The sequence below is a fragment of the Trachypithecus francoisi genome, unplaced genomic scaffold (genome assembly GCF_009764315.1).
Source record: "Trachypithecus francoisi isolate TF-2019V2 unplaced genomic scaffold, Tfra_2.0 Lachesis_group20, whole genome shotgun sequence".
Taxonomy (NCBI): Eukaryota; Metazoa; Chordata; class Mammalia; order Primates; family Cercopithecidae; genus Trachypithecus; species Trachypithecus francoisi.
Genome location: NW_022681466.1, coordinates 3,449,139 through 3,470,006, shown reverse-complemented (window position 1 = coordinate 3,470,006; position 20,868 = coordinate 3,449,139). Strand labels below are relative to the sequence as shown.

Here is a 20,868-nt window from a genome sequence, read left to right as displayed (position 1 = left end):
GTAAGAGTGGAGGGCCTCAGTGCACGGAAGGCTATGTCACAAACAAGGAACAGAATTTGATGTCTGAAGGGGTAGGGAAGGATTTGCACAGTCCCCCGCAGATCACAGGCCCTCAATCAATGTTTGTCGAAGGAATTTGCAAAGGAGGCTGAGTACTAATGTAGACTCGATTTGATAACTACCATTTTCCTGGTTGCCATGTTCCTGGTGTGGGATGTCAGCCAGGAATCCAATAAGCAGAAACAGACAATGTGAGGTAATGCCAGAGAGGTTGGACTCTGGTTAAGACTGTCAGAGACACAGGCCTAGTAGTAAAACTAGCCTGAGAGGGTGAAGGTGACTGACTCTTTAGAGACACTTCTCCAATCAGCTGGGGTGTGGGAGTGGGGGTGGGGAGGTGTGCCCATGTGAGGGAAGGAGTGATTTCATCTATTTAATGAAAAATGACCTGAACGTTTCTCTGAACCTGGAAACTCCCCATCTAACTGGGGCCAAGGAAAACAGGATTAGGTCTTGTTTCTTCTACAGTGGCTTTGCGTCTGCTTAGAATGAGTTAAACTAGAGGGAGCAGAAAAATCATCCCCTTTCATTGTTTCTGCAGAGAAATCTGGAAGGCTCTGAATCATTTAATGGGTTAATACGACAGGCTTCTCTCTGGTTCCCTGTAGACAATTGTTTTTCTCTGGCTTCCTTTGCTTTTTAAATGGACACTCCATTTCTTGGGTATGTGTTCATAGGACAGAAAGTTTGCCATATTAAAACCAGAGAAGCAAGTCACTCCTCTGGCATTCTGTCTACTGACGAGCTCCTGATTTCAGGTCTAATATTCCCTCTGACCTCCACAAGGGACAGCTTTTGCCCTGAAGCATGAGGTCATGAAAACCACAACAAACATTTTTGCCAGAGTGGGCAACTACTGACATGTAATTTTCTGTGTGATCGAAATATTCAAGTGGCACTTTTTCAAGATTTCTCTGCCTAGATGTTTGGAGATACACAGTCTTTTCCTCAGCGTGTTTTCTAGGATTGCCAACGGTGCTCATAAAAAACATCACAGTCATCAGCACTTCACAATGTCTTTTGTGCTCAAATTTGCCAAATCGTCCAAGAGGAGAACTGGGTGAATAAATCCACAGGGCCATTTTCTTTTTAATGCAATGTATATTTATTGTAAACAATAATATACAAAAAAAAGAGAGAAAGAAAAAGGGAAAGGTAAGTTTCACGGAGAGAACAAAAGGTTTGGGGGTGGGAGGGAAACAAGTGAAACAAACAAAACATGTACACAAACCAAAGCTTACCTAAAGACAAAATATGATTTAAATGCCAGGTTTCTTAAGTTACAGAAATATCTTTTTAAAAAGATCTGCTTTTATACAGAAATTGAAGGATGCCATATTATGAGTGCTTTAAGATTTTATTCTACTGACTTCTAAAACTGTTAATATATCTTTTTTTAAATTAAAAAAAAAAAGTTTGCTGTCTTTTTTAAAAAGCAATCCTCAAAACTCTCCAGCCACAGCAGTAATTAAGATTAAGGTCTGTCAGTGGGCTGATCCCCTCCAGGTAGCCTCCCTCACTCCAAGAGAAGATGCAGAGGAATTATCGATGACACATGCTTGCATTGTTTTTGTGTCAAAACACACACACACACACACACACACACGATGTAGGGCGGCCCAAAGGTCTGTGGCAGAAAACACTGCAAATGACTCAGTGATACACTACATTTGCAATCTCTCAACAAAGAAAGAAACAAGTTTCCAGTTTGTTTTCAACAAAAAGAAAAAAGGGATGGACAAAAAGGCATTTATACAAATCTAGGATGAGGAATCCAAAGAAACTTGCTTTTAATAATAAAAAAAGATTAAAGAGATAAATAAAAAAAAAAAAAACTGGTTACAGTTAAGAACATAATTTAACAACAGATGACCATACCCTTTGAGGAAGGCTCCAACAACCTATTTTAAAGAAGGTAAAATTGAAAAAAAAAAAAAAATTGTTTTAATTAAAACCTCTCCTTACAAAATAAATAATTTTAGCACGTGGAATGTTTGAAGGTTAACTGCTGGTGTTCAGAGAGGCACAGGTGACAGAGCGAGCAGGCATCTGCCTTCCACATGGGGCCCAGGCAGGCAATGGGGGGCAGTGTGCTCGGGCACTTATTGGCTGCTGAAACATTCCCAGAACAGATTTTGTCTCCTTTGCTTGCCTTTTACCTCTTTCTTAAGACTGCAGTGAACAAGCAAAGGCAGGAGGAAATGCACTAAAAGAGAGCGCAAGTGTTTCCCAGCAGCATGGTTTTAAGGCTCAAGGTGTTTTTCTCTTGTTTAAAAATATATATATACGATAAAGCTTACCAAATGCTTCTCTAAACTATTGTTTACTCTCATAATTGCAAAATAAGGCCTTTATTTTTTTTAAGGCAGCTCCTCCTTGAATCGCAAAGCCTAAGGAATTAACCAGAGTTAACCCCCAAAGCTGATCACATAACACAATTCTTTTTAAAATGTTAATACAACAGGATTTTTTTTTTTTTCTTTTTGTAAGAGAAAGCAAATCTGTACAAAAATACTCTGGTTGCAAGAAAGGCTAGGGCACACTGTTCAACTAAGAGAAGTTTAGCTGTTGGAAAAATAAGAGCATTTAATTTTATCTAAAAATATGTATAAATCCCCTCAAAATGGTAATGAATCATACACAGTACATACTAAAAATATTTAAAATAGAGAATATTCCTCACAGAGGACTTTTTTCTTTAATTACTGCTAAAAAAATAATTACAAAGTCCAAACAGGCAGAGAGATTTAGCACACTGATCACACGATTCTCCATCATCCTCCACGCTTGCTCTGAAGAGGGTTTAAAAAGTCCAGTTTCTCGTTGATTTCGCTGCTCCATTTAGCCAAGGTTGGCCTGGCCACTGATTGGCCACAAGTGGGTAATGCGCTTGGATAGGTCATGTTTCTGTCTTGGAAATTTGGGTACGAGTTGCCTTTAGCTTAAATGTCTTTAAGGAAGAAGAAGAAGAAAACAAAAAACGAAATAAAAAACAAAACCCACAAATGTCCAAAGGGAATTCTGGTTGGTCCTCTCTTTCTTCGGTTATTTTTAGGATCATCTCGGCCATCTTCGCCCTTCATGGGAGGCCTCCTCAAGGTCGGGTGAGCTGTGTGTAGACGGGTTGTTCCCAGTGCTGGGGGCTGTGGGTCTGCGGGATGGAAGGGACCCCAGAGGTGTCGGCGATGGGGGTGTACATGGGGCGCTGGGCGGGGTTCATGTAGGTGAAGGTGGAGTAGAGGCCGGTGCCCTGGCCCGCCGCGTGGCTGTAGTAGGAGCTGGAGTTCTGGTGGTCGGTGTAGTCGTACTGCGAGCGGGTGATGGGCGGGTAGGAAGGGCTGTAGTGCGGAAGGTTGAAGGGGCTGTAGGCGATCTGCTGGGGCGAGTGCTGCTGCTGCTCGCTGTAGTGGCTGGGGCTCAGCTGCTCCGTCTTGATGTGCGTTCTCTGGGACTGGCCCGGCTCGCTGCTCAGTGTGGTCAGCGTGTGCGCCTGTGGCTGCTGAGGGGGCGCAGCTGGCTGCTGCGGGGGCGCCGCCTGCTGCTGGGGGGGCGCCTGCGGGGCCGGCGGTGCCTGCGGAGGCTGCTGTGGGGGTGGTGGCGGCGCCTGCTGCTTGGACATCCACACGTGGCCCGCGCCCGCCGGGGTGGCCGCGGTGCTGCTGATGCCGTAGCTGCCCGTGTAGGTGACCTGGCCATGCGTGGCCGGCACCCCCGGGTGGCCGTTGGGCGGCAGGTACTGGTCAAACTCGTTGACGTCGAAGGTCTCGATGTTGGAGATGACGTCGCTGCTCAGCTCGCCGATGTCCACGTCGCGAAAGTCGATGGGGGGCTGTCTGCCTCCCTCTGGCAGGGGGCGCCCCTCTCGCTTCAGGTCAGCCTTGCCCGGCTGCACGTCGGTTTTGGGGGTGGTGGGTGGGGTCGGTGGGCCCTGGGATTGCCCTGCAGACAATAAAAGAACAAGCACGGGAAAATCAACAAGGGCTGTGCAGACGCCCTAGTCTTAGGCACCCTCCGGGGACCCTCCCTCGCTGCTAAAGTGTAGTAAGGGCCCGCACCCGCGCGGGAGGCACGCTGCACCGGAGATAACTCGCCCAATGATTAACCCGCCGGTACACACTGGACAGCCCCCTTTTATCAGGGGAGGGTCTGGGGCCCGGAGGGTCCGGAAGAACAAATTGCTACTTGTAGAAGAGCCCTGTGTATGCTTTTGGGGTGGGGGAGCAAAGGAAGAAGGGGGAGGTCTCCTAAGGCTTGTAAGGGCATTTTACCTCCCAATAAAAAAAGTTAATCTCTTCGGATGCTGGGATTGAGCTGGGGTGCGTGTGTCTATGTGTGTGTGTTTGGGTGCCTCTTAGGCTCTGGGTAGAGAGGGGGAGCGGGACAGCGCAAAGGGTAGTGTGTAGCTCCCGGGAAGCATAAAGTCCCCACGAAGAATCTCCCAGGTGGAGGGCAGGGGGTGTGCCAGGTGGGTCGGGGGTGGCTTGTCCTTTGGGGCTGAGGGGCGACTCACCCGAGTGCTCGCCGGGGGAGTGCACTTCGCTCATGCCGGAGGAGGAGTGCGGCGAGTCAGCCTGCAGCGCCTTGAAGATGGCGTTGGGGGAGATGTGCGTCTGCTCCGTGGCCTCCTCTGCCTCCGCCTGCCCGTTCTTCACCGACTTCCTCCGCCGCGGCTGGTACTTGTAATCCGGGTGGTCCTTCTTGTGCTGCACTCGCAGCCGCTCCGCCTCCTCCACGAAGGGCCGCTTCTCGCTCTCGTTCAGAAGTCTGCTCGGGGCGGGGCGGGGGGCACAGAGAAAAAGAGGGAGAGGGGTCAGTGAAACCCGCCAAACTGTCAGGTCGGCGGGGAGGAGGCGGCGACCCAGACCACTTGGCTTCCTTTGCATACAACCCCATCTTCCCTCCTGCCTGCAACCACAGCTCATAATAACTTTTCTTAAAAATAAATAAGTTCTTGCAGTCCGACCTGAGCGGTCACTCCCCGCCCCCTCCCTCCCCTCCCTCCCCTCCCCTTTTATTTCTATTTTGGAAACGCTGAAGATGAAAACGACTCCCTAAACGCCTTTGCTGCTGGAGTTATCGCTCCCAACCCCAACACCCTTAAAAACTTTTCCCCAAATTACTTAAGCTGCAAGAAGCTCTCCAATTCTCACCCCCGCCTCATACACTCCCACCTATTTCCAGCAGCCTCCCTCCTCCTGCCTCCCAATTCCTGCCAAGGGTCTCCTCCAACCTCGGTTTCTCCCCTGCCCCATCTCCGTGGGTGTGTGTGTGTGTGTGTGGGGGGGGCTGCACGAGAGAGTGCAGTTTTAAGGGGCGGGGTGGGGGAAGGCAAGCTTCACTTCCCCGCCCTGATTGAGCTTCCAGGCGACGGGAGAGCAGGATGGCAGCCCCCCACTTCCGTCTCCCACCAGTCTTCGTCCATCCTCCAGCTACCTCCCCCACCCCTTCCAGTTACCACTCCCTCCTCCGCGTCCCTGCAAGCAGCCCAAGAACTTTGACAAACTCTGAGCCACAGTTACACCCCGTTCCCACTCCCACCCCCATCCCGCCGGCTCCCGGAACCGCAACTCCTGGGCGATGGGAGGCGGGGCGGGGCAAGTCAGCCCTGGCCAGCGCCCCCCGCCACCGCGATGCCCACCCTGCCGCGCCGCCTCCGCCGGGCCCTACCTCCAGAGCTTGCCCAGGGTCTTGCTGAGCTCGGCGTTGTGCAAGTGCGGGTACTGGTCCGCGAGCTTCCTGCGCGCCGCCTGCGCCCACACCATGAAGGCGTTCATGGGCCGCTTGACGTGCGGCTTGTTCTTGCTGGAGCCGTTGACGCGCACCGGCATGGGCACCAGCGTCCAGTCGTAGCCCTTGAGCACCTGGCTGACCGCCTCGCGGATGCACACGGGGAACTTGTCCTCCTCGTTCTCCTTCTTCAGGTCGGGCTCGCCCTTGGGGAACGTGTTCTCCTGGGGCCGCGTGTTCTCGGTGTCCGAGCCGGAGCCCGACGGGCAGGGCGAGCCCGCGGAGTCCTCGGACATGGTGGGGCTGGGGGCGCCGGACAGGCCCTTCTCCTGCTCGTCGGTCATCTTCATGAAGGGGTCCAGGAGATTCATACGCGGGCCCGGGGCAGGGGGCGGGTGGCCGGGAAAGGCGAGAAGCCGCGGCGGCTCGGGGACTCGAGGCGCGGGCTCCTCTCCCCTCGGCTGCCCGGATGCGGAGCGAGCGGCTCCCGGGGAGGCTGGCGCGTCGGCCGGCTACCGCGGCGAGCACTTAGGGAGGCGCGGAGCCAGTCCGCAACTGCCCGCTCCAAGTGGGGGGAGGCGAATTGGAGAGGAGGAGGAGGGGAGAAAAAGGAGCAAAAGTGGGGGCGCTTGCACCCCTTCTCTTCTCCTCCTGCAAAGAAAAGTTTCCGGGGTTGAAACTGGCGAGTCTCCGCGCCACTGAAGTTTCCAGTCAGTTTCGAGCTCCGCTCTCCGCTCTCCAACTCCCAGCCCAGGGTCTCTTTAATAAATACTCCGCCTCACCTTAGAGCCACCCGCCAATCACAGCACAGCAGTCCCAGGGTTGGCAGGCAGCTGATTGGACCCGATTTTGGGGAGGGAGGAGGACTGTGGCACTGGGCTGGGTGACGAGACGGGAGGGGAGGAGAGGGGAGGGGAGCGCAGCCGAAGGGTGGACGGTAGGGTGGGGGGGGCGGGGGGTGCTGCGGGGAAGGCGGGGGACCCGGGACTTCCAAGTGTGTAAGTTTGTCGAACTCTCGGAATGCCAGAATTTTAGTGACTTCTCCGCGCGAATCTTTGTGTGTGTGTGTGTGTGCGCGCGCAAGTGTGTATGTCTAGACTAAGATCTACCCCCACCTCCGACATTTATTTTCACTGCTCTCTCCGCGGCACAGGGAACTTAGCTGGAGTTTGTAGTATTCGAAAAGCAGCCGCTTCTTAATGCGTAGCCGAGTTTACGCGCCTGGGGCCTGCCTGCCTGCAAAAGTGCTTGGAAATAGTCTTTTGAAGCAAATGTTTTGGTGACTCAACGCCCGCTGTTCCTCCGTAATAATCCACATAAATAGATTAACATGCTCGGGTTCGCCGGGGCTGGTGCGGCTGGTCAGGATTCTGCTGCGCTTTTGCAAAGGGAGTCAATGGAAAGCAAAGCTAAGTCCCCGCGAAGGTTGGCAGCGGCGGCCGTGGCCACGCAGGATCCCCGCGCTCTCGGGGCCGCCCCGCGCCACACCGACCTTGAGCTCTGACAAGTCTTTCTCCAGTCCCGCGACCCCGCCGACGCTCCTCAGTAACAGGGCTACTGCTCAGACGTTTTGGTCTTTGCCTCCTGGCCGAGTCAGAAACGTCAGCCGAGTCGCCCTGCCTGGGGAGAGTTTGCTGACTGCTCTGGCTTTGAGAGATCGAAGTTTGCCAATGCGGCTGTCCCGGGCCGCGAGGCCCAGGCCGGTCACTTGGTTTGTAAAAGGCCAAACAAATGGGCACCACGGCAGACAAAATGTTCCACTCTGGCAGAGTCGTGCTGCTTGCCCGCTTTTGCTGGCATTTACTAAACACCTGAAGGGGTGAAGCGCCGGTGCTTCTGACTCCAGTCCGGTCGGTTCAGACCTGCGAATAGTTTGGAGTTCCGGGGGAGGCATTGGTGGTGTCTCTCATGTATTCCAAGTGTGATTTGAGCACAACCTTTGTGTTCACACGAAATGCTTAGAGCCAGGTTGGGTAAGTGCAGAGCTATCTGCTCTGGGACAGAAGAAAAATCTTGGTCGCTTGCGGGTTCCGTGCTTTCAGAATCCCAAATAAACGCACAACATTGGGAAAACTCTTTAATTTTAAACTCCCCCCCCCCTTTTGGACTCTTGCAAAAATTCGCCTCTAATTAAATTATTGTTATGGTGAATCGGCCCACATCATATTAAAAACTTTTTTTTTCCCTATCTAATTTGCGAAGTGAGGACACTATCACAAGATCCAAATCAATGTCCTTCCGGGAGAATTTTTAAAAATCTTGTTTTCTCTCGATGTCTTCGAAAGAAGCCCGACATTTCTTATAGGAAATGGAACTCTTCATCTCTTCACAAGGTAGTAAGTTATAGCCTGGTTCAACAGCGTTTTTTTTTTGTTTTGTTTTGTTTTTTTTTTAACGAATGTAACTTACTCAAATAGGATGTTTCTGGTGCCCCATAGTTTGTTTACAAATTTAAGAAATTTGCATACAATAGCTTCGTATCCTTAGCTCTGTGATTACTTTCAGAAAGTGTGAGAACAGCATCCTCCTTTCCTAGGAGAAAAAAGTCCGCGTAGTGTGGACCTATTTCTGTGTCCTGGGTAGAAGGGCATTGTGTGTACAGTATAACTGTGTGATTCTCAGACACCTGATTCAGGAGACTCGGAGACTAGCGGGCAGACATTTTAGACAGCTCGTCTGTACTTAGTCGTGTTATATTGTAATTACCATGTTTGCTGGCATAAAGTCAGTGAAGAGGGCTGTGACTAAGATATTTTGGAATATTTCACTAAATATGTGTCAAGATATATACGTATATGTATAAACATATTTTAATGCAATCATGCAATAAGATACTAATATATAGACTTTTACGTCACAAACGACGGGGATTTATACATTTCCCGTTGATTTGATGCAAGCATTTTTAAATTTTACATCTTCCTGAAAACTTATGATGAACAGGCGACTTAAAAATGGGCTGCAGTTTTCATCTGTATCCAGAGGGGGCGCCAAAAGCCCAGAAACTGTCTCCAACTCCGCGAACCAAGGAAAAGTTGGATGGTGGTGGCTGGGGGTGGTGTGTTCCACTCAATCTGGACTGCTTTGCCGCTGAGATTTATATTTGCAGGAATTCCTACGCAATATTCCCTCCTGTGCGGATCCACCTCTGCGCAGCTCAGTGAGGGAACTTGTGTCTGTAGAGAACCGGGTTGAAAAAGAGCACTTGAGATGCCAGCCGTTTCCATTCTGCGCAGAATTTGGGCACTGAGGCCAGGAGAAGGCCCCTATACCCCAGGTGCCAAGCGTTGCCACAGTCAGGCCAAGTCTAGCGCGTGGTACCGTCAATTCGCGAGTGGATCGGTCCGGCATTTCTGCAGGGGCTTCCCGGTGTCCACTCCCCTTTCCCCATTCAGGGGCTCCATTCGCTTCGTTGTGTCTTTCTCAGGTGGCCCCGACCCCTCCTCCCTGACTTGGGAAGACGCGCGCAGTCCCCGACCAGAGGACCTCAGGCACAGGTAGAGGGAAAGCAACCCGCTCCTGATGTTCAGGTTGCAGATCTGGAAACTGAGGCTGTTGACCCAGTGTTAGCTAGAACATTTAGCCAGGGGTGAAAGGAGTCAGGGTCCTCCATCTGATGCGGTGAGGGAGGGAAAGGGCGTAGGTCAAGAGGCAGGAGACCTAGGGCACTTCTCCGTGCTCGGGACGTGCTTTCGGATACCCGCTCTCGAGCAAGCGCCGCGAGGTCTGCCGCAGGGAGCGGAGACACGGAGGTGCGAGTGGCTCCCCAGGGAAGCCCTCGGGAAACCGAGGTCTGGGATCTCCGCCTTTCCCCCTCTTGCACGTTCCGGGCCGGCGCCGGGCTCAATTTCCCCAGCGGGGGCCGCCAATCTCTCCTCCGCGTCTACGCGGGAGCTGAGACCAGAGCCCAGAGTTGCTGGCGTAGGGCAAATTTCGCGCAAACACGCAGTGCTCAGGAGGGGGGTGATAGACGCGAGCGGATGGGGTTCCTTTCACCTGGCGAATTAGGGACCACAACCTCCCTATCCAAACTTCCTTAGCGAAAGTGGGGACAGTGTTTAAATCCGTTTTCAGTAGGAACGCTTCTCTGTCCTTAGGGAAAGTTTGGTGGGGTAAGCAGCCGTGTCTCAGCCCCGGGCAATGTTCTCATTAGAGGTGAGAGAAGGGGTTACCCCTTCTCCATTCCAGTTCCCCGGGCCGGGTCCCTTGCAGGTAGAAGACTCCAATCCCTGGGGGGACAGGTCCCCGGGTCCCGGGCTCCCAGCCCCTCCTGTGATTAGTACTTTTCGCTGGGATTGGAGAGTGTTTATCGTTCGCTCTTCACGCCGGACACGAGTTTCTTGTGGCAGGGAGCAGCCGGTAAGCCCGTCTCAGGACGGGCGCTTGGCTGGACAGCAACAGCTAAGGGGAAAAGGAAAGTAGAAGATAGCGTCGTAGGTGCGCAATAAATATCTGTTGACTGACCGAATAGATGTGACCTTTGGACGTGTTGCCCGAGTGAGTGCATGTCCCATCACAGCCGCCAGACCTCCCAGCGACAGTTGCGAACACGGGATGAATGTGCATTCCTGCGTGTGTGTTTCTCCCCACACGGGAGCCCGGCTTTGGGAAGTTGTTCAGCATATGCCACCCAGGGCTGTGGAATCCCGACCCCGCTAAAACTGCAGACCAAGAGGGGTGTTTCAGTTTTCTTCCCTTTCCTGTTTTCGAAAAAAAGAAAGATGAGGTGGACGGGAGGTGTCCGGTGAGGGAGCGCGAACCTCCAGTCTGCCTCGGTGACCTGGCCGGGTCTGGGGGCGTCGGGCGGCTGTAACACAGCAGGGCGCCCCGGGGGTACGGACCGGAGCCCAAGCCAGAGACCGGACGAGCTGGCTGGTCGTGGAGCTGCAGAGCCGAGCAGGGAAAAAGGAGGGGTGGGAGTGGAAGGCCCCAGTCCCAAAGGAACTGCGCTCCCAGAGGGAGTGTGCCCTTTTCTCATTCTGGGTTTTCCGAAAATATCTGTCCTTAGCGGTGGCACCGGGGAGCCGCGCGTCCTGCGGATTCCCTCAACTCATCCCTAGAACGCCCTGCGGAAAATATCCTAGGCCAGCTCTTCCCCCTAACGCCCACTCCCACTCTTGTAAAAAGTCTTTTAGGCAGTTTTAGCTGAAGGTGATTTTAAATAAAGATAAAATCAGCGCTAAACGCAGTGGTGCTTCCTTTGCGACATACTCGGCGGGGGCCACTTCGGCCCCTGGAGCTTCCTCCGCACCAGCACCTGCTCCTCCCCCTCGATCGCCCTTCAGTTTAGGTCTATTCAGTCTCAGGTACCGACCAAAGACAGCCGAGATGCTCAAGATGGTTTTGTGGGGTGGGGTTTCCCTAGGGGAGGGCAGGCTCAATGGCGATTATTTCCTCTCAGCCTGGAGGTATCCTAACCAGCGCTTCCCTCTAAGAGATCCCATTGGGTGGGCGATTATTCCGGATCTTAATCAGAGAAAATGTCCCCATCAAGCCACGGAAATAGAGGACATGCTTGTAAGGTACAATTTCGAAGGTAACGGTCAGAGTTAAGGACGAATTATCCTGTCTTCCCTGCAATCCTTTCCGTCCCAGCAGGACCCGGGAAATCCCGGGCAGAGCGCATCTCCCTGGCTCCTGCAAGCTACAGCTTCACCCAGCTTCGTGTTGGGTTCCGTTTTGGTTTAGGAGCGGCGTGAGGGAGTCTCAGGGGCTAGGTCGACTGCCACTGGCCTGAGCTCCGGACTCGGGGGGCAGCGCGTCCTGTCCCAAGGGCCCCCCGCCCCTGGGAAGGCCAAGGTCATGAGGTCAGACCCCAACTTTTGGGCTTCCGCGAGAGTAAAGCCCCCTGATGGTCCTCGGAGCTGTGACGTCACAAAAAGTGCTTGGGGTAGGCGGACCCACGGCTTTGTTAAACAGCCCAGGGGCTTTGAGGAGGAGTGGGGGCCCAAAGCACCTCAGGGACCCGTTGAGCTTCCTGCTTTGTCATTGTTTATTTCAAATTAATTTCATGGTGCCTGTCGCTGACTGCAAGGCTGCAGGAGAGACAGGCTGCCCTTGGGGTCTCTCCCAGCCTGAATTGGCAGACCAGGGATTTTTGAGAAAGCAGAGATTTTTGGTTTTCTTTCTTTCTTTTGTCTCTGTGCCATCTTTCTCCCAAGGCCCTTTCTCTCACTGATGTAAAAGGGAGAAGTGGAATAGTGAATGTCTTCTTTTTCTGTCTTCAGCCTTGTTTTCTGGATGGGTTGTGAAATTTGGACTGGCGTAGGGGAGGACAGTATTTTTGGACCCTCTCCCCTTCCAAATCATTAAGACCTGGAAAATATAACAGTGTTCCTGTCACTATCTTTTGGATCATATGTGTTTACCCCCACGAGAAAGGGAAGGCTGTTTCCTTTTGCAGAGTTCTAGGACTGGAACCTGTTACTTTTTCTTCTCTAGTTTCCAGGTTGGCTAAAATGTGAGGGAAGTCCTGAAAACACAGTCAGAAGGCATCAACTGTATTACAGAAACGGATTCCCTCTGGGGTCCCCCTAAAGCTCGCCAAACTGTCAGCTTTGGTTGGCAAAAGAAGACTTTTTGTATCATCTGCCTTAATATCGACAGGCAAAGCAGAGACAGATAAACAGTTACTAGTATAATTTAGGGGTAGGGTCACTATAGATTCAAGTATATGGGCATTTAATCTTTCCCCTAAATACTCATTTTCTTGGAGCAGTGGAGACATCTCATAGGTTGAGATGTTTTCCTCAGCAGCCAGGAGAAAAGGTGGTGTCTGACTGACTGAGGGAGGGGTTGCTACCATACCTGGAAGGTATGCTTTCTACCATATGATTGGACAGAAAGGCAGAGTGGGTTTGCTCAGATATTCCACGCAGGCGTTCACCCCATCCCCATGCCTCCAGGGTCCACTTCTCCCCAGGGACCTGGCTCTAGAGTTTTCCTAGGGAGCTCCCAGTAGAGCATTAGTTTGAACCCCAACTATGTTAAATATATGCGGTATCATGGGTGGCAAAGCAGGCGGTTGCAAGTGCTTGCAAATTTGTAAAGCATGGACGAACACGAGGCTGGGCAGGGATTAGGGGAATGGGGTGGCTACATCTAAATGTTTCTGGGACTCCAGATGACGGAGTAGAGTTCTGGGTAGAGGAAGTACAACGCAGTGGAGACACCATGTCCTTTCCATCCTGTCTTTCCCTGTCACTTGTCATGTCTCTCCCATTTAGCACAACATCAAATCATTCTCATTTTTGAATAAATCAATTCAGTGAATGTTGCTTGAGGGCTGACAATGTGCCTAAACTTCTGAAGGAGACAAGATTTGGTCTCTGCTGTTGTCTCCAGGTCTGATTTCCATCAGAATCCAGCCTCTGTCCACATGAACTCTGCTCTGCCCTCTGGGCTCATAATGTTCTGAGTCTCTCTCTTGCTGCCTCTTTCATGGATTCCCCCTCTATTTCCCTGAGACGACTCACAGGTCATAGAAAGCTGCCTCCCGTCCTTGCAGCTCCATCAAGGTGCTTTGGAGGCAGGTAAAGCACAGGTAAGGAGTGGTACCCCAAGCTCTGGGTTTGGTGGCAGACTCCATCCCATCTCTTTCCTCCTGGCCCCAGGAGCCCTGCTGATGCCGTGTTGCTCTTTGACTGGGCCATCTTCTTTCCCCGCCCTCACCCCTTCTTGGTCCAAGCCCAGAAATGCCTTGTAGTGTGTGGTACGCTTCACTCTCTCTTTGGGGGACATCTGCCAACCAGCACAGTGGTGATGACAGTTTCCAGATGATTTTCCAGGAGCAAAGAAATGTTCTGGGGGAGGAGAGAGTGGCACTGGCCAAACACTGAGTGGGCTGAACATTGTGGTTCCGGAAGAGGCCCAGGGAGGTGGAGTTTCATGAGGCTCAAAGATTTCTTTTTCCCCTTTAGATTCTGCCTAAAGCAAAAGTCACTAATTGCTTTGTATTTTCCTGGCACTTAAATGGTTCTCTGGTTTTTGACTCTCCTCCAGGAACTTAGGTTTGAGGAAAGCAGGGCTTCAGGGTGATATCAGCGGGGACATTTGCCTCTAAGCTCACCTTCCCCAGCTCAGCTAGGCCCAAGGCCTACTTCAGCCAACTCTTGGGTTATTATGGGATCATCAGCCAAGTGGCCTGCACAGTCTGGGCAGAGGATAGAATACAAACTCACCTATTCCCTTCTTCTGTCTCTGGGATTTCCCACTGCAACTTCACTTTGCTCGAAGCATTTTGATATTTAGTCAGGCAACCAGGAAGTGCTAGTGAAGTTGTTTTGGAGACTTCAGAATGGGTTCAGGCCAGGCGCAGTGGCTCACACCCATATTCCCAGCACTTTGGGAGCCCGAGGGGGTGCGAATCACCTATGGTTAGGAGTTCGAGACCAGCCTGGCCATTATGGTGAAATCCCATCTCTACTAAAAATACAAAAATTAGGCAGGTGTGGTGGCACATGCCTGTAATCCCAGCTACTTGGGAGGCTGAGGTAGGAGAATTGCTTGAACCTGGGAGGTGGAGGTTGTGGTAAGCTGAGATTGCACCATTGCACTGCAGCCTGGGTGACAGAGTGAGACTCTGTCTCAAAATAAATAAATAAATATAAATACATAAAATAAATAAATAAATAAAAGAATGGGTTCAGAGAAAAGATTCAGTTATCTCTTGATTCTGAAAAATCTTGGATTTATATACTGACTTATACCTCATCTTCACTCTTCTTTTTCATATACTAGGAAGGCTTTCTTTCAGTCCTTTCTTTTTTTTTTTTTTTTTTTTTTTTTGAGACAGAGTCTCGCTCTCGCCCAGGCTGGAGTGCAGTGGCGCGATCTTGGCTCACTGCAAGCTCTGCCTCCCGGGTTCACGCCATTCTCCTGCCTCAGCCTCCCGAGTAGCTGGGACTACAGGCGTTCGCCACCAGGCCCAGCTAATTTTTGTATTTTTAGTAGAGATGGGGTTTCACCGCGTTGGCCAGGATGATCTCGATCTGCTGACCTTGTGATTCGCCCACCTCGGCCTCCCAAAGTGCTGGGATTGCAGGGGTGAGCCACCGCGCCCGGCCTCTTTCAGTCCTTTCTTGCAACTCTCCTTTTCAGGGAAAGGTGTCTCTCCCAGATAAAAGCTGTCTGCACCTATCTTACCTTGGGAAAGATGTGAGTCTTATTCAGACTATGGAGTAAATGACTACTAAGGCTTCATATATTCTCAGTCTAAGAGGCAGTGAGACTTAAATAAGGGTAGAGATCTAGTTTAAATGCTAACCCCTCTGTGAAGATCTGAGGACTCCCTAGGAAAAGCTATTGGCTCCCCTCTCTGTGTTTTTATAACATTTTGTTCAGGCTTCTATTGTGCTGCTGTCTTTGTGCGTATATTGTCCACCACTAAAATGTGATCTGCTCGAGGACAAGCATGTAGTGTTATCCTCTTTGTATCCTCAGTCTGTGCGCCACATAGACTCTGCTGAATAAATGTTCATGTAGGGAATGAATGCTAAAATATAGCCAAAGCAATGAATACCTAATGGTAGAATTTTAGCCATTAGGCACACAGTGGGACATCTTGCTCACTTAGATGGAATGTCCTTAAGGCTCCCTTTGAAATGTGTTTGGTAGATGGTTCCTTATGCCACTTACAAGGAAATTTGTCCTTGTCTTGGCACCTTCATATAAATTTCCTACCCTCTGATTTTTTTTTTTTTTTGAGAGAGGGTCTCATTCTCATCACCCAGGCTAGAGTGCAATGGTGTGATTTCAGCTCACTGCAACTATGACTTCTTGAGCTTAGCTGGCCCTCCCACTTCAGCATCCTGAGTAGCTGGGACTACAGGTGCACCATTATGCCCTGCTAATTTTTTGTATTTTTAGTAGAGATGGGGTCTCACTATGTTGTCCAGGCTGGTCCCGAACTCCTGGGCTCAAGTGATCCTCCTGTCTGGGCCTCCCAAAGTGCTAGGATTATAGGCATGAGCCACTGTGCCTGGCCTTGGCTTCCTTCTATAAGAAAGAGTGTTGTAGACCTCCTTTGGAGAATATTTGGAGTGATGGATATAAAGCTTTCAGACTGTAATCTTTATACATTTCTGGCCTGGATTTACAGGTTTTGAGAAAACAATCAAACCGCAAACTGAAATCATTATTAACATATCAGAACCTCTAAAACTCCCAGACCTTGCTGCCCAAATATACAATGAAAATCAATTTTTTTGTTCCTGGTTTTTTGCTTGCTTTTCTAAGTTCCATGCACAGCTTTTCACAGATGAACCCTGGTGGTGGTGTAGCTGACTGGTGGATGAATTGTGGGCGGAGATGGTGGTTGTGGGGAGTTGGTGCCTAGGAGACAATTATGACCTGGCCTTTCTCTGCAGCTCCTCTTGGGAAGGCATTTTCTTCTTTCTGCAAACCGTGCTGCTGTTTGTTTGGAGAAGGAGAGCTGTGGGTATGGAATTAGCGGGTGTCATGTGGGCTGCACGTGTGGCTGGAGCTACCTGAAATCTGTAGGCTAATCACTCCCAGATGGCCCCAGGGACTGCAGTCCCCAGAGCCCCAGAAGCACAAATCCCTTCCCAGCCCCTCCTGTAGAAGGGGAGGGGTGGGAGTTAAAGGGAAAGCGAGAATGGCAGTGAGTGTACACAGTGTGTGTTGTCTATGTCATTCGTGCCTCTCTGACTCTGCATCCTCTGACCTGGGGCATTCGAGAAACAAAATCAACCACCACTACTCCTGCCCCTAATCCAAACTGTGTGATTTATTTGGAAGAAGGAGGAGGAGTAGGAAGAGGTGAAAGGAAAATGAGGACAGAAGGAGGAGAGAAACATTAGCTTCAGCAACTGTTGCACTGGCTTGGGGGTGGGGAGGGATGGGCGGGGTTCATTTCAACAGCTGTTTACTTAGTTATTAAATGTCAAAAGTGCGGTAACTTTTTGCTGCTTCTGGGTGAAACCTGTTGCTCAGATGGGTGGGGTGATGCACTGAGGGGTCACAGGAGAGGCACTCTCTTCCAGCCCGTGGGCAGCCACCACATGTAGGAAGTGTGGGGTGCCGGCTTGGGGAGGAGAAGCCTTGGTTTTGGCCCCCTGTCTATTTAGAGCCTGTATTCTCTCTTCTTTGTCAGCTTCCACCCACAACTGTGGCCTCTACGCCTCTCCCCTGCAATCAGCCTTTGCCTGGACTCAGTGATGACAGCTCTATGCAGTCTCCCTGAATAAACACCCATTCGCACACTGCACCATCACTCACTGACGTGGGGGAATCCTGGGAGGACACGCCTTTTCATTCTCTCCCGCTGTCTCTCTCATACACACACACATGCGCCACCCCAAAGCACACATATTCATTTGCTCTTGTTCCTTCTCAAATAGTTCCATCACTAATACACGTTCCTTGCTGCTGCTTCCTGCTTTCGCTTTTGAAGTGCCCTTCCATCCACTCCTCAGCTCTATTCCCTTCATATCTCTAGGAGGCTGTGAGGGGAAGGAATTATTCTCTTTGTTTTCCACCTAAAAAAACAGAAGCTCTGGCAATAGCTGGCTGCTTGCTCAAGGTCACACAGTTCATGGAGAAGCAGATCTCTGGATGCCTTGTCTCAGGGGCCACGCCTGTCTCCCGCGCCGCTGCGTGCACACACACAATTCCTCATGCTGCTGCTATCACGGAACTCAGGGTACGGGTGTCCCGCAAGCCAACTCCTCCACAGTCTTCTTGTTCTCCCTGTGCTCTTCTTCGCTCTTTTTTGGGTCACGTGGAGAGACTGGGACTCCACTCTTTTGTGAAGTGTATCTCTGATTTTATCTCCTCCCTTCTCCCCTAATCAGGGTTTGGCTGCCTTTGTCTCTGAGGAGCAGAGAACAAAGTGTGACTTGAACCATGCACGTCAAACGTGTCCTCCATTTGTTTAATTTCCTTTTCATGAGAACTTCTCCCGGGTTTGGGTTTGTAGGAATGGTGTGTGGGTTGACTTTGCTTCACAGCGATGGTTACTTTATTTTACTCTGCTGTGTGCTGGGATTTCTTTCTTCTCTATGGGATGTGGCAGCCTTTTTATATCTTGATGCAGATTTTAAAAATCATTTTACTCTATGAAGCAGAACTTGGATGCCACCACCCTCTTACACCTGGAAGAGTCCTCATCATTTTGGAAGTGCAGGGCCTGCTATTATTACCCTGTCCTTTCTCTGCTACTGGAGGCATTTCTTTTTTTCTTTTCTTTCTTTTTTTTTTTTTGAGACAAAATCTCGCTCTATCACCCAAGCTGGAGTGCTGGAGTGCAGTGGCGCAATCTCAGCTGACTGCAACATCTGCCTCCCAGGTTCAGGCAATTCTCCTGCCTCAGCCTCCTGAGTAGCTGATATTACAAGCGCCCGCCATCACGCCTGACTAATTTTTGTCATTTTAGTAGAGACGAGATTTCACCATGTTGGCCAGGTTGGTCTTGAACTCTTGACTTCAGACCTCAGGTGATCTGCTCGCCTTGGCCTCCCAAAGTGCTGGGATTACAGGTGTGAGCCACTGTGCTGGGCCTAACATTTCTTACTAAAAGGAAGTACTTGCACAGCCTTTCGTATGAGCTTGGTCATCTGCTAAGAGCTTTACCTGGATATATTACCTTGTGTGCCCCCAGGAACCTTTTGTGGTGGTTCTTCTTCTTTTCCTCATTTTACAGATGGGAAAGATGGGGTGCAGAGTGGCGAATTCACTTGGCCCACATCTCACAGCTGTAGGTGTTAAGGGGTAAAAACCAACACTAACAACAACAATAATGAAACAAGAAAACAATAGCCACCAAATTTTGGAAGCTTTACTATGTAAAAACTCGATACAAACTGGGATGGGCTTACCCTGTCATCATCTCTATTCTATATCGGGGGAAACTGTGTTTACCACGGCCTTATTTCTCTTCGGCCTTGCCTTGTTTTCTTTGGAATACAGGTTTTGTGGGGCAATGTTAGTTCACATTTAGAGATGGCAGTCCCTGAGCCAAGTTGTCAATGGAAGAGAGTGGGTTAGAAAGGAAGAGGGGCTGCTGAAAATTTCTTTTTTTTTTTTTGCTCTTTTTTTGAGAGACAGTCTTGCTCTGTCACCCAGGATGGAGTGCAGTGGTGCAATCTCAGCTCACTGCAACCTCCGCCTCCTGGGTTCAAGTGATTCTCATGCCTCAGTCTCCCGAATAGCTGGGACTGCAGGCACGCGCCACCATGCCTGGCTAATTTTCGTATTTTTTTTTTTTTGATAGCGATGGGGCTTCACCATGTTGGCCAGGCTGCTCTCGAACTCCTGACCTCAGGTGATCCACCCACCTCGGCCTCCCAAAGTACTGGGATTACAGGTGTGGGCCACTGTGCCCTGCCTGCTGAGAATTTCTGAATCTCTATGGTTGTCTTGCATTTTGCATAAGCTGTAGCAGGTGTGTTACCCAAGTGGTTTCTTCTGTTATCTGCATCTCCATTGCTTCAAGCCGTTTGCTCGTGTGTCCATTCTCCCCATCTACCCAGAGTTCCCAATTGTCCCCTAATGCTGCAGGACCATGTAGAGGAAGGGTGCATTCTTTTTGGGGGAAATTGAGGTTAGAACTCGCTGGTTCAAGCCAGGTCTGAATGATAACACATTTTCTTGGTACAGCAAACACGGGTTCTGAAAACTTGCTCATGCAGAACAGGTGGGAAGAGGGTTGCTCTATGCTCCTTTAAGGAAAAAAGAGGGCAAAACACAGAGGGGGTGGTTAGGACTCGCTGAAACCCATGAGGTAGATAGGGTTAGGGTTCCCTGAGTATTTTGGTGTCTGTCCATTGTTTTTTAACTGTTTTCTCCGTGAGAGAGCCAGATCCCAATTCAATTGGGGTTAGTCTTTTAATTTTTGGCAATTATTCCTGTATAGTTGGTTGGAGAATGGAATGGATGGTGTGAGGGCATTGCTAAGGATTGACTCCAGTGAATATAGACAGAACAAGGACAGGGGATTTCAAGAGAATGACAAAGATCAGTCAGTTCAAGCATATATTTTATTGACTTTCCCTGAGCTCAGGCCCCTCTACGGGGAGCTAGGAAGGCTGAGGGGAGCGGCGGGCAAGAACAATGAAAAATTTAAACGTTAAAACTCCTGCCTTGGGAAGTGTCCAGTGTGCTCTAACAATGACAGCGTGCTCTTTAAAAAAGCAGTGCACATTCATTCCACAAACATTTCTTGAATGGCTAGGAGAGGCCTGGCTGCGTGCTATCCAACTGCCCATATTTACCAACCCAAGGGCAACTTCATTCTTAATTCAGCATGTCAGGCAGTGGTGCTTTCCTAGCTAAAGCCCTTGTCTGTGTGGCCCCTTTGCAAAGAAATGCCACTTTTGGGACCTGATTAGGAAAAGAGAAAGCAACACATTTGTGCCACATAGCTGGACATTCGCAGATTCCTTCCCTGTTTCTGACACTTGGTCATAGCTCTGTTCTAAGTCTGTGGTCGCAAAGGTTTCCATGGATATTTTAAAATGCTTTGTGTGTCGGAAACTGTGAATAAAAAGGTAAAGGGGGAAAGGCTAAGCAGCAAGCTCACCCAAACCCTCAACCTCAGACTCTTGGAAGGAATCAGCTGCATAAAACAGTCCCAAACTGCAAATATGCCGTCAGCCAGGACGACGAAGGAGACGTTTCCAGAGACTGGTGGTTCTGCAGTCTCTGGAGGCCTTGGCTGCACACAAGCCCACACTGAATGAGTGGAGATCCTTTTTAAGTCTCGGAAAGCAAAACACTCCCTGCCGCACCCCTTTCCTTGCTCCCTTCTGATGGGCCTTCTCTCCAGGGTGCTCCTGGCTGACCCCAGGGCTTACACCAGCCTCCCTCTTGACAGTGGCCACCTCTCCTGCCAGCTCTTATCTGGGAGAGCAGGAATCCTACCTTTCAGATTCCCCACAGTTTCTGAAAGAAGGTATTGTTATTTTCTCCAGAGTGCCCAGGTTAGGAACAAAGGCGGATTCTGGATCTTCTTTAAGCAGGATAGAATGGAATTGGCATTCCTTTAAAATGGCTTGTTATTACAGCTGATTTCTGCTAACAATTACCTGACAATATAGAAAGAGGATCTGACTCCTTTAGGGT

General features: G+C 50.4%; 1 protein-coding gene and 1 long non-coding RNA gene across 3 annotated transcripts in view; one reads left to right on the top strand and one right to left on the bottom strand.

The window, feature by feature from the left end:
• Positions 1-1,146: 1,146 nt before the first annotated feature.
• Positions 1,147-6,534, bottom strand: SOX9 (SRY-box transcription factor 9). The gene is made up of 3 exons (XM_033181988.1): positions 5,728-6,534; positions 4,571-4,824; positions 1,147-3,999 (listed from the first exon to the last, which is right to left on the bottom strand). The coding sequence occupies exons 1-3, from the start codon at positions 6,156-6,158 to the stop codon at positions 3,155-3,157; spliced, it is 1,530 nt and encodes a 509-aa protein (XP_033037879.1). The 5' UTR covers positions 6,159-6,534; the 3' UTR covers positions 1,147-3,154.
• A 209-nt stretch (positions 6,535-6,743) lies between these two features.
• LOC117066609 overlaps positions 6,744-20,868 on the top strand; it is a 100,142-nt gene continuing 86,017 nt past the window's right edge. Inside the window, exon 1 of one of the 2 annotated variants that reach the window (XR_004430403.1) lies at positions 6,744-6,785. This is a non-coding gene — a long non-coding RNA (uncharacterized LOC117066609). The remainder of the gene's footprint in view (positions 6,786-20,868) is intronic. The other variant, XR_004430404.1, reaches the window with a different exon arrangement.